Source organism: Folsomia candida, unplaced genomic scaffold (genome assembly GCF_002217175.1).
Source record: "Folsomia candida strain VU population unplaced genomic scaffold, ASM221717v1 Fcan01_Sc029, whole genome shotgun sequence".
NCBI lineage: Eukaryota > Metazoa > Arthropoda > Collembola > Entomobryomorpha > Isotomidae > Folsomia > Folsomia candida.
The window spans coordinates 1423112-1437802 of NW_019091221.1; the positions used below are offsets into that span (position 1 = coordinate 1423112).

The window sequence follows — 14691 nt, forward strand, 5'->3', positions numbered from 1 at the left end:
TCGACATTCCTGTTTCACAGACCCACAGATTCTTCGTTTTTTCATATATCTCTTCGTGGAAGACGTTTTTATGGTAAAATAAAACTCCATGTAAAGTAGTGGTAAGTTTAATTTCTCTTTTAGTGTGTTTTTAAAATTTATACAAGTGACACATATGTAGCTGGTCCTTGGTTCGGCGTATTACATTTTGGATTTTGTTTAGAATACGAGGTTTAATTTGACATAATAAGTTATGCAACAGCCCGAATAACTTGGATCAAAACTTTATTGATTCTATAGTTTATGTAGTTGGAGTAATACATAAACATAGTTATTTCAAGAACACGACACTTTGGTCTCCTGATGATTACATGGTTTCAAACAATAGCGCAATTCCTTGTCCACCACCAATACAAGCTGAGCCAATTCCATGTCTGACCCCACGTCGTCTATTTATAAAAGATAAAATGGTATGTTATATCGTCTCGTAATTTCCAAAATGAGCAAAGCGTTCTGTTTTTTTAATTTTAAAAATGGTCAAATTTCACACAACGTAGACCGCGGAAGGTACATAGGGTTTACCATTACAAGACAACGCTCAAGAAATTAGCGACATATTTTTTTCTAAAATCAGTATTCCCTCAACCAAATAAAAATGGTTTCAGTCAAGACAAGCTTAAATGGGGCGAACCATGGGGACAATGTCGCAACAGAATTTTTTTTTAGTTTATCCCTATAAATACTGTTGTTTTGCTCCTCCTCTTCCTAGCCTAAAATTCTGTTCTACCCGCACAATATGCCCATGGTTCCACCGCCTATTTATGTACATATTTACAAAAGGAGTCAAAAAGTCCAAGTTTACGCTATATTGGAGAAAAACCATGATCGGAGTACAATTTTCAAATTATTGTCGTGACAAATGTATGATGTAAATGGTGATCAATATTTATATATCAACATGCGACGAGTCTAAGTGGACATTGCCCCTATGTCCCTACCCTTCCGCGGCCACTGGCACATAAGGAATCCATTATTTCAGTAATTTATTTATAGAATTGGTACGATGTTATCAATTTACTTCAACTCTTGTGCAAGGTGAGCCGTGATCCTGGAACCGGATGCTCCGACGGGATGCCCAATCGCAACTGCGCCACCATTCACGTTCAATTTGGCCGGGTCGATGCCGAGCTCTTTTTGATAAGCCAACGTTTGTGAGGCAAATGCTTCGTTAATCTAAATAAGGAATGCACAGATTCTATATTACAGATCCATATTATAAGCTGAAAATGTCTGTCGGCAACGGAAATGAGAGCAAATATGTCCCAACAGAAGGGAAAGTAAAGAAAGTCAAGTTTCTAATAGAAAATAGAAAATTCAAAATTGAAAAAATTGAAAATTTAAAATAAAATTGAAATTTAAAAAAAAATCAGAAAAATGAATTAACTGTCTGATGGTTGTTATCCTGGGGCGGTTAACTTCCGACATTTAGTAATGAGACATCAGACGTTTAATTTATTTGAGTTTTCGCCCCATTTGGAACTTGAATTTCTATACTTTCCCTTCTATTTCCGTTTCCGACAGACATTTCCAGCTTATAATTTTCGCTCGCTCGACGAGCGACGGGCTTATGGTAAATTTTTTATACTATAGAATTTCATAGATACGAATACCTCGATCAGATCAATTTGGTCCAAGGATTTCCCCGAAATTTTTAGTAATTTTTTTATCGCTGGGACAGGTCCGATGCCCATGATGTGCCGCTCCACACCGGAAATCCCGTACCCCACAAGGCGGGCTAATGGGGTCAAGTTGTACTCCGTTAAGGCAGCCTCACTCGCAATTATGACGGCTCCCGCCCCGTCGTTTATTCCCTGGAAATTGAAAAAGCTGTGAAATGTCTTAAACATGTTCACATTCATTCAGTTAATCATGAACGAATCAATTATTCATTCAATATTCAAAATTTGAGTGAATATTAAATTGATATTTTGTTCTAATTTTTGAGTAAATTAATATAGTGAATTTCTATTTAATTCGTCTGAATGAATAATGAATAATTATTTCTTTCGTCATTCGTTTTTAACTGAATGCTCAATGCATAGGGAAAGTTGAGAAATTCATCTAGTACTGTGAATTTTGTATATAATTAATAATGAAGGATGGGGAAGAAGGAATAAATGTTGAATAATTAATGAATATTTTTTTACAAATTACGAGTGAGGGAATACGGAATGAATATTTTTTTGAACGGTTTGAAATTCAATCTTTGAATGAATGAACTTTGAATGAATAAATATTCTTTGAACATGGATGGTCTTGAGAATTAGGAATTGTCTCTCACCGAAGCAGTTCCGGCAGTGACGGTGCCGTTCTTTTTGAAAACGGCGGGTAGTTTGGCCATTGTCTCCAGGGTAGTTTTGGTCTTGGGTGCTCATCCGTTGTAATGGATGTTTCCACGCCACCTTTGCCCTTTATGAGAACAGGAGCCATTTCCTTAGCAAAGAATCCTTGCTCGTTTGCTGAGTGAGTAAAGGGGAAAATAAGACAATGCTTAAGTATTGGAAATTATAATTATTACAAACCAGCCTTCCACCGCTGTTGGGAGCGGAAGGAAAATTCATCCGCTTCCTGCCGACTGATCCCGTATTTTTCAAGTTCTCTGTGCAAAAATTGAAATTGAATTGTTCATTAATAAACTATCTAACACGAAGTTCGTATGAAAATGGGATGGAAAAAATTGGCCATAATTTGTGATATCATTTTTATGATTTCTTCGAACTTGTAATTTAGGATTCTAGAAACAATTTTGTGAAAAATCATTCTGGATAAACTTTGCTGCATTGGTGTTTTACATAATTCTGCACAACCTTTACATTACAGGGCCAATTTTGGCCAGGACATTTTCATACTGACAACTAACACCACAAATAACCTGCAGTTCCACCCATATTCGTTTTGCAATACGAATCAAAGCCTGAACTCCACAAGTGGTCTTCAACCTTGTAGTCCGCCCCTAACTTGGTCCCGAAGCGGATATTCCTCAGGTGAAAGGGGGCCCCGCTCATGGACTCGCTTCCCGCAGTGAGAACAACTTTAGAGTCCCCCATGGTTATATCCTGCACGCCAAATTGTGGCCAAAAATTATGTACGTAATAAAATTTATGTTCGTCCATTATGATTAGTCGCAAAAGTCCGATAAATTTTCTGAGAAGGTATTTGGCTATATATTTCTCAATTAACTTTGCCATTGGCAACAATAGCGGAACTGTTGTAAAAAATAAAAGACGTGGACAATGTACAAATTTCTGTAGATAAAAATTATTTTACCTCCCATGTAACCTTTCAGAATTTTTTGCGGCTAATAATACTGGATGAACATTAATCCTTCAAAACATTTGGGTACGAACATGCGCTCCGGTGACGATGGCTTGGAATCCTGAGCCACACATTCGATTGACGTTGAGGGCAGGTCGATCCAAGGGGATGCCACAGCGGAGGAGGAGGTGGCGGGAAATGAAGGGACCATCTTCAGAGGAGGACTGTGGAAAGTACAATTAACAAACGCCTCTATACAAGGAACGTGCATATATTACGTCATCATTTTAGTGGGTGGGTGGCTTAGGCCTTCCTATCTTTCCCATATTAAAATTCCCTATCCCATAATATTTACGTTGGTTCGGTGATAAAATCGAGAATTTCTGAAGACGTAATATATGGGTGGCTGCGAGTATCCAAAAATTGATATTTTCAAGATATTGCCTTTAAGATATCTGAAGAATATCAATACTTCGGACGTTTGGAGTTCTTAAAGATACACCCGGTATACAAAAGTACTGGTTATTTGCATAATTGTACTTTAAATATGATAGTGTGCACTTTGATGTTTAAAACTCGGCACACCGCTGCATCAACTGACAATGAAACCTGTTTTCATGCTACACGAGCTAAGCTTAGTGACTTATACTAAAAAATCAAGCTAAAAATTAGAAATGACGTGGTACTTATCTTTCCGTTGAATGGGTACTTGGGGGTTAAATATTTGAGGGCAAGTTCACAGTAGCGGCCGGTTTCTTTCTCAAGCGGGCCAGCAGAGGAGTGAAAATTTTCTCCTTCGAGGTCACTCCGCTCCCTTCACTCTCGCACTTCATTCAATGCATATTATTTTTGACAAAATTGCACAACCTCGTAAATTGCTTCATACATTCATATAATTTTATATTTGCTATAAATATATATATGCGATATTTTATAAATTATAAGTTATCATTAATTGAACCCATCGTCACTTTTTTATTACGGATCGGTGGATAGTAGGATTTTAAAAAGCAAATATAAAATTATATGAATGTATGAAGCAATTTACGAGGTTGTGAAATTTTGTCAAAAATAATATGCATTGAATGAAGTGCGAGAGTGAAGGGAGCGGAGTGACCTCGAAGGAGAAAATTTTCACTCCTCTGCTGGCCCGCTTGAGAAAGAAACCGGCCGCTACTGTGAACTTGCCCTCAAATATTTAACCCCCAAGTACCCATTCAACGGAAAGATAAGTACCACGTCATTTCTAATTTTTAGCTTGATTTTTTAGTATAAGTCACTAAGCTTAGCTCGTGTCGCTTGAAAACAGGTTCCATTGTCAGTTGCGAATTCCTCCGCGTTACCGATTTTTAATGTCACCGATAGGTCAAAGGTCAGAATCTTTTAGCACTTCAAAATGAGAGCCGAAAAATTAAACTCCATGGATATGTTTTTGACTTTCAAATATTTTTTATTGGAAACTACAACACCTTAGGAAGAAAATGAGCTATCGTACAACTGTGCGGGATTTTTTTGACGCCCACAGGCATTTTTCGCCAGAAAAGTTTTTGAGGCCTAAAATCGGCGAAATTAAAAGAATTGAAATATACAAAAGCATATAGAAAGTGCATATATGCTGTATGAGGCGGATTGGCAGGTTTTTGTATGTAACATGTGGGTATCGTCAAAAATTAAATTATGCAAATGTAGCTACTTTTATATACTCACACTGATAACATTCCCCACGACGACGGAATTAATAATTTCTGGATTCACATTTCCCGCTGCGAGCGCCGCTTTTGAGGCCACCTCGGCCAAGTCGATGCTCGTCTTGGAGGACAACTTACCCCCGAAAGCACCAAATGGAGTTCGTTTAGCAGCCACAATAAATATTCCTACAAAATTCCAGTAAATTATCCAATAACTCTTGCCTCGTAAATGTTTACAGGGCATTTCTTACCCAATTAATTGGTTACGGTTCTTAACTACATATTTACCTTTCGTGATTGAAGCCATGGCGCTGTATTGAAAATTGTTGGTGTTCTTAGTTAATAAGTTTCTGAAGAATGTACCTGTATTTATGTAGTGCAGTGGAGAGGATCTCAATTGATGCAGGAGAGCAGTAAAAAGTACGTATGTAATTGTGAAGATAAGTGTTGCCAGGCTGAAATTCTGCATAGGCATGCATAAAATAAAGCCATACGTATGGCTTGATAAGATAAGGACAAGAACCAAATAATTATGTACGTATGGCATGATCCAATTAGGGTGATAAGTATTGTATAGAGTTGATGAATGGTTTATATTATGGATGTGTGATACCAAATGTGCAGGGTTGCCAAATATGCAGACGAGATTGGCTCCCGTGTCATGTCATAAGTCATAAAAGAAATGAGATATAACTTTCCATCGTCACCGCATCGTTTCGTCCTGTCGCGTATTAAATGAGATGTGAGTTACCAGTCTTAAATGAGTAAATATGTGTCTTCTTTATTGTATATGTACATATAAGCTAATGAGTAAGAAGGACAGAAATATCTGTTTTTTTACAAATTTAAATTTAAAATAATTTAAAATAATAAATTTAAAATAAAACAAAATTTAAAATACAGGTTAGGGCTTTTTAAACTTTCAGATAAGAACAATTTTGTAAGGCGCTGGTCGTTTAGCCTTTTTTCTAAATATAATAATGTACACGTACATCTCTGCCAATACAATTTATACTACAATGAATAAACAAAAACATGTACATAGTCGGGTACGAAATTCTTTGATAAACGTTTTTTACTGCAGAAAAATAACGGGTAAGAATTTTTAATTAAAATTTTCCACACGGATGCATAATATACCTGTGTATAATATAAAAATACTAAATATCCAAATTTCCTCTTCTGGAGCACACACGCTTGAGAAATCTGATGGACGGCCGGTCGCTTGGAGCACGCGCGGTTTTTACCGGAAAATGGTCACAAGCGTTGAGAAACAAAATTCGAGAACTTCTGCACCAGTGGAAGTTTTAGAGCAGACCATGGTCTCAATTTTAAGCCCCAAGTCATAATCCAGATGATTAAGGTCTACTATTACCAATGGAATTTTTGTGACCAAATAAAATCGATGAAATGAGATCATAGTCAATTTTGGACAATTTTTGCACAATATGGCTGAGCCGTTACCTTTTAAGACATTCAGTTTCTATTTTTCAATAGGCCGGACTTCAAAGGTTTTACACTATGTTTTGCAACTTTGGTAATGTAATTCTTGGCTTGCGCTGTAACCCTTTCTAGAGAAAAACAGGGTTTCGCTTTTTCCAGGAGATTAATTCAAATCCAAACCATCAAAGACTTAGGAGGATGAGATCTTCGACGTTTTCTATTTGCCAGGGGTATGTATGATTTTTGCTTAGTGCAAATTCTGCAATTTTCCTTGTTAAATTTACGCAAAGCTTGGGATAAGTTTCCACAGGAAAGTGTGCGTAATCCAAGCGATCAGTTTATCATCAGATTTTGTAAGTGTGTGTGCTCCAGAAGAGGAAATTTGGATATTTAGTATTTTTATATTATACACAGGTATATTATGCATCCGTGTGGAAAATTTTAATTAAAAATTCTTACCCGTTATTTTTCTGCAGCAAAAAACGTTTATCAAAGAATTTCGTACCCGACTAGGTACACAAGCATAAATAAAGTCAAAATTCAAGATAAAATATTAAAATTCAAGTATGTGCTTTTCGTAGGTGCATATGTATAATTTCGAAGACATTGAATACCCCATATTAACAGGACATGATGCATCGAATTAAAGAAGTCACGTCCTCTTCCCGAACTTTTTATAAATTAAATCCACCCCATTGTTATTTTAAAAAACACGACACTTAAATTACTTAAATATTTCCTATTCCCCATTTAAATAAATCGAAAACAATGTGTAATAAAACACGTCCTGAAAAATACATCGACCAACTCAGAATTTCCCAGGACTGAGACAACAAGAGTAATTTGTGGACAGGTCTAAATTTTCGAAATAAATTATCCCCACCTCCATAATGTTAAGTTATGCTAAATAATTTCAACATTCTTTTACCTCCTCTAGATTAAAATGCTTCTAAATAAGTACTTCAAAACCATTCCCGGTCGGACGTCCCCTCTCATGCGGGGTACAATGATACTTTTTGTGTTCATCTTGCTCACCACAAGGTTTTGCGTTATTTCCGTAAGCTTAATTAATTTTTAGCCAAACATACAGGGTGGTTTAAATGTCAGGTTAGAATGGAAAATTTGTCAATGGGAAAAATTCGTAAATCTCCATTAGTCACCGATTTGGGATTGAGATTTTTATTGATTTTTATCAAAACACGGATGACAAGATTCTTAAACCTTATATTAAATTTCAGAGGCAAAATTTCCGTAACTAATGGAGACATTTCTGACATTTAAACCACCCTGTATATTCTCAACCACAAATACTTAAATAATAATATCCAATGCTTCCAGGGGCCACAAGAGGGACAGGAGGGCGATTTTTGTGCCACTGCTGAACAATGCCAAGATCCCCCACAAAAGTCAGGACAACCAAAACTCTACAAGCACTGTGCCGTCGGGAGTTTCCTTGGCTTTGAGTATAAATCTGGATTTTGCCTCTACTCTACTGACTCGAAAGCCCGGGTGGATTTTCTTTGTATTGGAAGAGGTACTTGTGTACGAACAACGTGGAGATGCAAGGTAGATGCTGATTGTTGTAGAGGACTTACTTGCGTCAGTGAGACAAATGAGCACGGCTACGTGAGTCATCTTTGTGGAGGAAATTATGACGAAGAGTACGCCAATGGGTTGACCTACTACAAAAATAATTTTAGAAATAGAACTTCTAAGCCTAAATATGTAAGTATCTAAGTACATTTTTACCGGAATCCAACGGGGGACATACTAACAATGCAATGATGCCAGCGGTTTCGCTACGATGTTGAAGAAACCGCGATAATTGTGTAACCTTAGATAAATAATTAAACACGTGTTTCAGGATCATAATTTCGTTTAAACTGAGCACTATTAAAAATCCCGAAACGCGTGTTTAATTATTTATCTAAGGTTACACAATTATCGCGGTTTCTTCAACATAGTAGCGAAACCGCTGGCATCACCGCAATGTGAGTGGCACATAAATTATGCAGAGTAATGAGAAATTCAAAATTTAGTCCAAAATTAATTTCTTCATGTCACAATTTCACAAATAAATACATCATTGATTTTGAAACTGTAAATGTATCCGGTTATGGTTTAAACCAATAAAATCATTTCGTAGTTAATTCTTATATATTTTAAGCTACATAATAATATGTTATTGATTGAATTAGTTAGTTCCAATTCTAGTGATTACATATAATTAAATATTATAAGCAGCAATAAATTATTAACAGTACTTAATTATGTAAACCATTACATAGATTTTCTTCTCGAGTAAGAGATATAACTTACACATTTCTTAAAAAAACTAATTAAATGTCGCGATATCTACAACTGCAATACAATTTTAATGTTTAGGTGAGGTTAGATTTTCTTCTCGAATAAGAGTTATGTATAATCTATTTCTTAAAAAAAAATCCTGATTAGATGTCGCGATATTTTAATCTACAACTTTAATAAAAGTTTAATATGAGTAGCAATAATGAAAACCGGAATCTCGAGGGCCATAAAAAAATTTGATTTTGTTAATATTTGCGTAGTTGGTAGAGGTGATTTTTGTGAGTACAGCGGTACCAATACTTTGGTTCAACTCCGCCCCTTCCCCCGGGGGGAGGGGCCCAAATTCGCAAAAATTGTAAACGGGGCAGCGGATTTCTCCATTATGGATAAAGATATCGAAATGCTACTTTCACCAAAAGTTTCCTAATTTTTTTCTCTACAACCCGAATCGAGCGTTTTTTGAAATTTGAAAAATAAAATTTTCAAAAAACTTTGGATGAAGTCTCATATCACCCCATAAATGGGGTATCGTTGGAAAGGTCTCGGCAAGTGGATTCAGAAAATATATACTTTGTGGGGTCTGGGACCACCCCTGCAAGTCTAGAGGGCAAAGAACGAAAATCTGCCGATCCAGAATTTAACACATCAGTGGATTGGGAGCTAATACGGAAGCTCGAATGGGAAAAACTCAAAAATATTCGTCTGGCCCTATGTTTGCAGGGGGTGGTCCCAGACCCCACAAAGTATATATTTTCTGAATCCACTTGCCGAGACCTTTCCAACGATACCCCATTTATGGGGTGATATGAGACATGAACTTTTCATCCAAAATTTTCTAAGTTGTTTTTTGAAAATTTTGTTTTTCAAATTTCAAAAAACGCTCGATTCGGGTTGTAGAGAAAAAAATTAGGAAACTTTTGGTGAAAGTAGCATTTCGATATCTTTATCCATAATGGAGAAATCCGCTGCCCCGTTTACAATTTTTGAGACTTTCGGCCCCTCCCCCTGGGGAAGGGGGCGGAGTTGAACCAAAGTATTTGTACCGTTGTACTCATAAAAATCACCTCTACCAACTATGCAAATATTAACAAAATCAAATTTTTTTGTGGCACTCGAGATTCCGGTTTTCATTATTGCTACTCTACAGTATAGGCAGAAAGTCATTATACCCTCATACTTTTTGTACATAAGGCCTCATATTTTTCGAGAAGCTTGAGAGGATGAACTGCAATTTTGCACAATTACTTACTATGATGCAAGGTTTCCGGAACCATACTTTGGATAACGGCGTGGCACAAGCAACGACACGGTGAAATTATATCCAAAATTCCGACAGGAAAAAAGTCTTTATACCCTTTGACTTTTTGGTTCGTTTAATGTAATTTTTGAAAATAAAATCTTAAATCGCCCTTCACGCACTAAATGATTCATTATTAATTGAAAAATAACATTTGTCTCATGCTGAACTAGTTGTCCGTTACTAAAATTAGCTCATAATCACTCAAAAACACCTTAACCCCGGCCTAAGACAAATTGTCGTAAATTTTGATGATGAAAGGCTTCGACACCAAAGAATTGCCGGCTAGCTACCCATTAAGAATGGTAGAGTTGCCAGAATAGTCCAGAACTGCAAAAAGTTTGGGATCGAATGGAATTTAACAACTTTATCATGTACATGGATCACGCCCCCATGGACGTATCACGGCAAGTTCTCCAAAAGCCAAAGATTTCACGGTTATCTCCACCAAAAATCAACTTACAAACGAGGGAAGAATATAATCTTCGAGTTTCTGTGCGAATTACAAAGGGTAGGATCGCTTAAGATGGATTTGCATAGCGAGCAACATGGAGAATTACATTTATCCGCTAGGCCTATATTGCAGACAGCTCTAAATGGGCTAAAAATCATGATAATTGGACGGCTAAACGTTAGAAACTCCTGATATTGTTCGCCGACGTCAACATCAACCTGTTTGGTTCAAATTAGGACCAGTGGAATATGGATTCAGCAAAGAGACGCTGACAAAATCAACTACAGTACGCTAACCATGAAGAATGGGGTAGAAATAGAATTGTTTGGGCGTTACGTTGTGGAAGGGCGTCCGAAACTTTAGTACAATCGAAGTAATAATGTACTCCAACTACTACTGCGACGTTCTGAGTTGGAATTTGATGGCAACGGGAGGAAATAACCGTTTGGGAATCATAATATTTTCATATAGTAAGGCAATTCTAAGCACACATCAAAGTTATTGAAGATTTGGTTTACAACAAAGGAGGTAAATTGTTGAATTGCCTTCCATAATCATCGGACAGCATGCTAAAAGACATTTATGGTCAACAGTGAAACCCAAAATTTCTCAGCACACGCTATTCAACCTTAAAGGACTGGCCCTAGCCATAAGGCTTGAATAGGAGAATTAGGACACTTCTGTAACTAGCTTATTTTTTGGCTCGATGCCAAGATGTGTCTTTGCCTTCCTAAACGATGGGGGAGCACATCCCAGGTGCTAATTTGACTGTTATTCAACACAAAAAAATTATGAACACATTTTTTATTAAACTTTAATTGGGGTATAAAGACTTTTTTCCTGTCGGAATTTTGGATATAATTTCACCGTGTCGTTGCTTGTGCCACGCCGTTATCCAAAGTATGGTTCTGGAAACCTTTCATCATAGTAAGTAATTGTGCAAAATTGCAGTTCATCCTCTCAAGCTTCTCGAACAATATGAGGCCTTATGTACAAAAAGTATGAGGGTATAATGAATTTCTGCCTATACTGTATATACAACTTTGTTGAGGAAATAAAGCACTTATCAGTACGTACACTTTAATACATCCGGTAGGGTGACATAACATATGTACCCCGTACTGGTATTTATTTGGTAATCATTTCCCACTGGATTGGTAATACATAGTTTGATTCGGAGTGGTAAAGATTTCATTAGCACGACATTACTAATCCGTAGCGAGCGATATTACCGACACCGGTAGAGTCAAATACTCGTATGTACTCCGTCCGGTAATGATACGTAATTATTCAATACAAGTTGCCTAAGAGTGTACATATTTCCATATGTGAAAGCAAAGATTGCACAAACAGTTTATCCCAAGTCTGAACCTGTCCATGAAACGGGAACGAATATTTTCATGTTGTGTCACGTTCATGGTCATCACACGTGTACATCCAACCTCGCTTCCACACAATCTCCTCTGTAGCGAGGGTTGCGCAAAGTGTGTGCTCAATTTTTTGTGGAGTTTTTTTTATCAGAAAAGCTTACTATGTTTTTGCATAAGAGGTATTGCATTCCCTTAATCGCACTATGCAAACACGGTTCGATAATATGTACGTAATAATGGCCAGGAGGATGGGTATAAAAGCAGCTGTCCAGTATTTCATTCTCAGTATTTATTAATCGTCCACCTTTGATTCACATTTTCTGAAATGGCTTACAAACTGTATTATTACGATATTCGGGGTGGTGCCGAGCCGATTAGGATGATTCTCTCGTACGGTGGCGTCCAGTTTGAGGACATTCGTGCCCCCATGTTCCCACTCCCACCCAAGTTGCCCACGGAAATAAAGGAAAGTAAGGAACAATCAGTATTATCAGTTTACTTTAGAAATAATAATACCGGTAACATTTTTACTACCGGAACAGGATTTCGTCAGGGATATATGTGCTTTTTAATAATTTGTGTATCTCACAAAGATAGTGATTTCTGGTTAATAAATTTGCTTCGACTTTATTACCAGGCTGATACATACGACATGGTATGACTTCTATTAGATATTTAGACGAAATATGTATATAGACGAAATCCTATTTGTTGCATATTTGTCGTCTGCATATTGGTCGCTTACATATTCGTCGGGTTACATAATTGTCGGGTTGCATAAATGTCGTTACGTAACTGTCGTTACATAAATGTCTTCTATATATTTGTTGGATCACCGATATTTGTATATGTACTTGTGCAGATGGGTAATGATTTATTACCAGATTACCGAAATATTAAAAATCTTAAAAAAAAACATTTGTATGCAGTGTGCAACCGCTTATTTAAATGCTTTTGTTTCCTTTTATCCGAACAGGAGCGACATGGGGAACAATTCCACTGATGGAGTTCGAAGGGAAAAAACTAAACCAGTCGCTTGCAATTACTCGCTACTTTGCCAAAAAGTTTGACCTTGTCGGCTCCAACGACTTTGAGGCGGCACAATGTGACGAATATGTTGACACCGTGGTGGACTATGTGAAGCGTATGAAATATTTGTTAAATTAACAAATTTTTGATCAAATTTTATGTAGCATCGTATTTAAATATGTACGCACAATTTTGTGAACTTACATATTTGCGAACCGGGTGCCAGTACAACTGCCCAACCAAAATTTGTTTTCTTTAAACCAAAAGCAATAATTTTCGCAACATTAAAATTTGCAACCAATCGATTTTTTTGCCCAACCAAAATGTAAAATATTACAACCATATAATTGATATTTATGTATTAAAGAAATTGCCTTAATTTTGCGAACTTATGTACATATTTGCGAAACGGATAAGTTAGGTGACAGGGTTTCGAAATACAAAATCTTTAGAACCGGAATCACTTTATTTCAGTTGTCAAAATGTAACCGCTTTTCATTAACGTTTTTATGTAAGTAATCTGCGAAAGTAGAACAGGCTAACTATTGGCAAAGCTTGCAGACAAATGTATGTACTTACATAAGTAGATAATTTAAATGGAAGAATTTTCGAAATTTAGCACGATTCGCATTTCGTCACCCGATGCAAGGACTATAGAATGTGCACTTAAAGTGATTCTGTGACACTAAATGTCTCTTCCTCAATGGTCACGATTTTATCACCAAAGAGTTACAATAACTTCTGTGATAATAAAATTTCGCACAGATATTATTTCCTGGATAGTAATAGATTTGAATTTGTACGAACTGGTTTTTAATCTTTGGTGACAAAATCCTTGTGAATACTTATGTACATGGTAACTGGTAGCAAAATGAGCACCGTGAAATTTCTACCCCATTATTCTAGCAAATTATTAAGAGTGTATTAATGGCTAAAACTGACAAATTCGTTGATTGCACAGCTTGGGTTCCCATCCTGATGGAGCAGGACGACGTCAAACGGAAGGGGCTGGAACAGGAGCAGAAGGTTAAATCCAAGGAGCAGTATATGGACAAGTTTGAGCAAATCGTGAAGGACAACGGGGGCCGTTTCCTCGTGGGAAATACGTTGAGCTGGGCAGACATTTATCTGGCACATGTGCTCAACAGTGGAGAACTAAATCATGGCATACGATTTATCGATGAATATCCCGCCCTCAAGTCTATGTTTGAGAATGTCATGAACACTCCAGGGATTAAGGAATGGATGGAGAAGCGACCGGATACCAAGTACTAAATTTTTGCAAGTGTGGCGCAAATTTTTGGTATATGTACAATTTTGTAGAATTAAATCATTTGTTATTTGTAAAATAAACCCTCCAAACGAATATAAAAAAGTAGCGTCAGAGCGATCCAAGTTTCCTGTAAAAACATCCCATATCTCATGACAATTATGCATCTTTAACCCTTGACCTCGATCTCAGGGTCATGAGGTCAAAAATATTAACGTCCATGAAATCGCCGTAAAATTTCCTTTAAAATGACACCCCATATGACAATTATGCATTTTTTTCCTTTGACCTTGTCGTCAAGGTCATGAGGTCAAAAATATTAACATCTTTGAAATCTCCGTCAAATTTACTTTAAAATGATACCCTATATAAAAATTAGAGTCAAATTTAATATTGACCACACCCCCTGGAGCTGTAGGGTGTGGTCCGATTGATCCCATTTTCGAACTCGACCGAGAACTAAAAATTAGAAGCACAATGGCGAAAACGGGGTTTGATTATGTTGACTCGTTCTGGAGATATCCTGCTTACGGACGGAC

General features: G+C 36.8%; 1 protein-coding gene, 1 long non-coding RNA gene and 1 pseudogene across 2 annotated transcripts; 2 read left to right on the forward strand and 1 right to left on the reverse strand.

Annotated features, from left to right (window-relative positions):
* Positions 1 to 247: 247 nt before the first annotated feature.
* On the reverse strand, positions 248 to 5413 carry LOC110860117 (annotated as a pseudogene).
* Positions 5414 to 6937: 1524 nt separating this feature from the next.
* On the forward strand, positions 6938 to 8318 carry LOC118439006. The gene is made up of 3 exons (XR_004837188.1): positions 6938 to 7278; positions 7363 to 7482; positions 7764 to 8318. It is a non-coding gene; the product is annotated as an uncharacterized LOC118439006 (long non-coding RNA).
* Positions 8319 to 12106: 3788 nt separating this feature from the next.
* Positions 12107 to 14248, forward strand: LOC110860143 (glutathione S-transferase). The gene is made up of 3 exons (XM_022109204.2): positions 12107 to 12323; positions 12830 to 12997; positions 13844 to 14248. The coding sequence occupies exons 1-3, from the start codon at positions 12179 to 12181 to the stop codon at positions 14155 to 14157; spliced, it is 627 nt and encodes a 208-aa protein (XP_021964896.1). The 5' UTR covers positions 12107 to 12178; the 3' UTR covers positions 14158 to 14248.
* Positions 14249 to 14691: the final 443 nt, after the last annotated feature.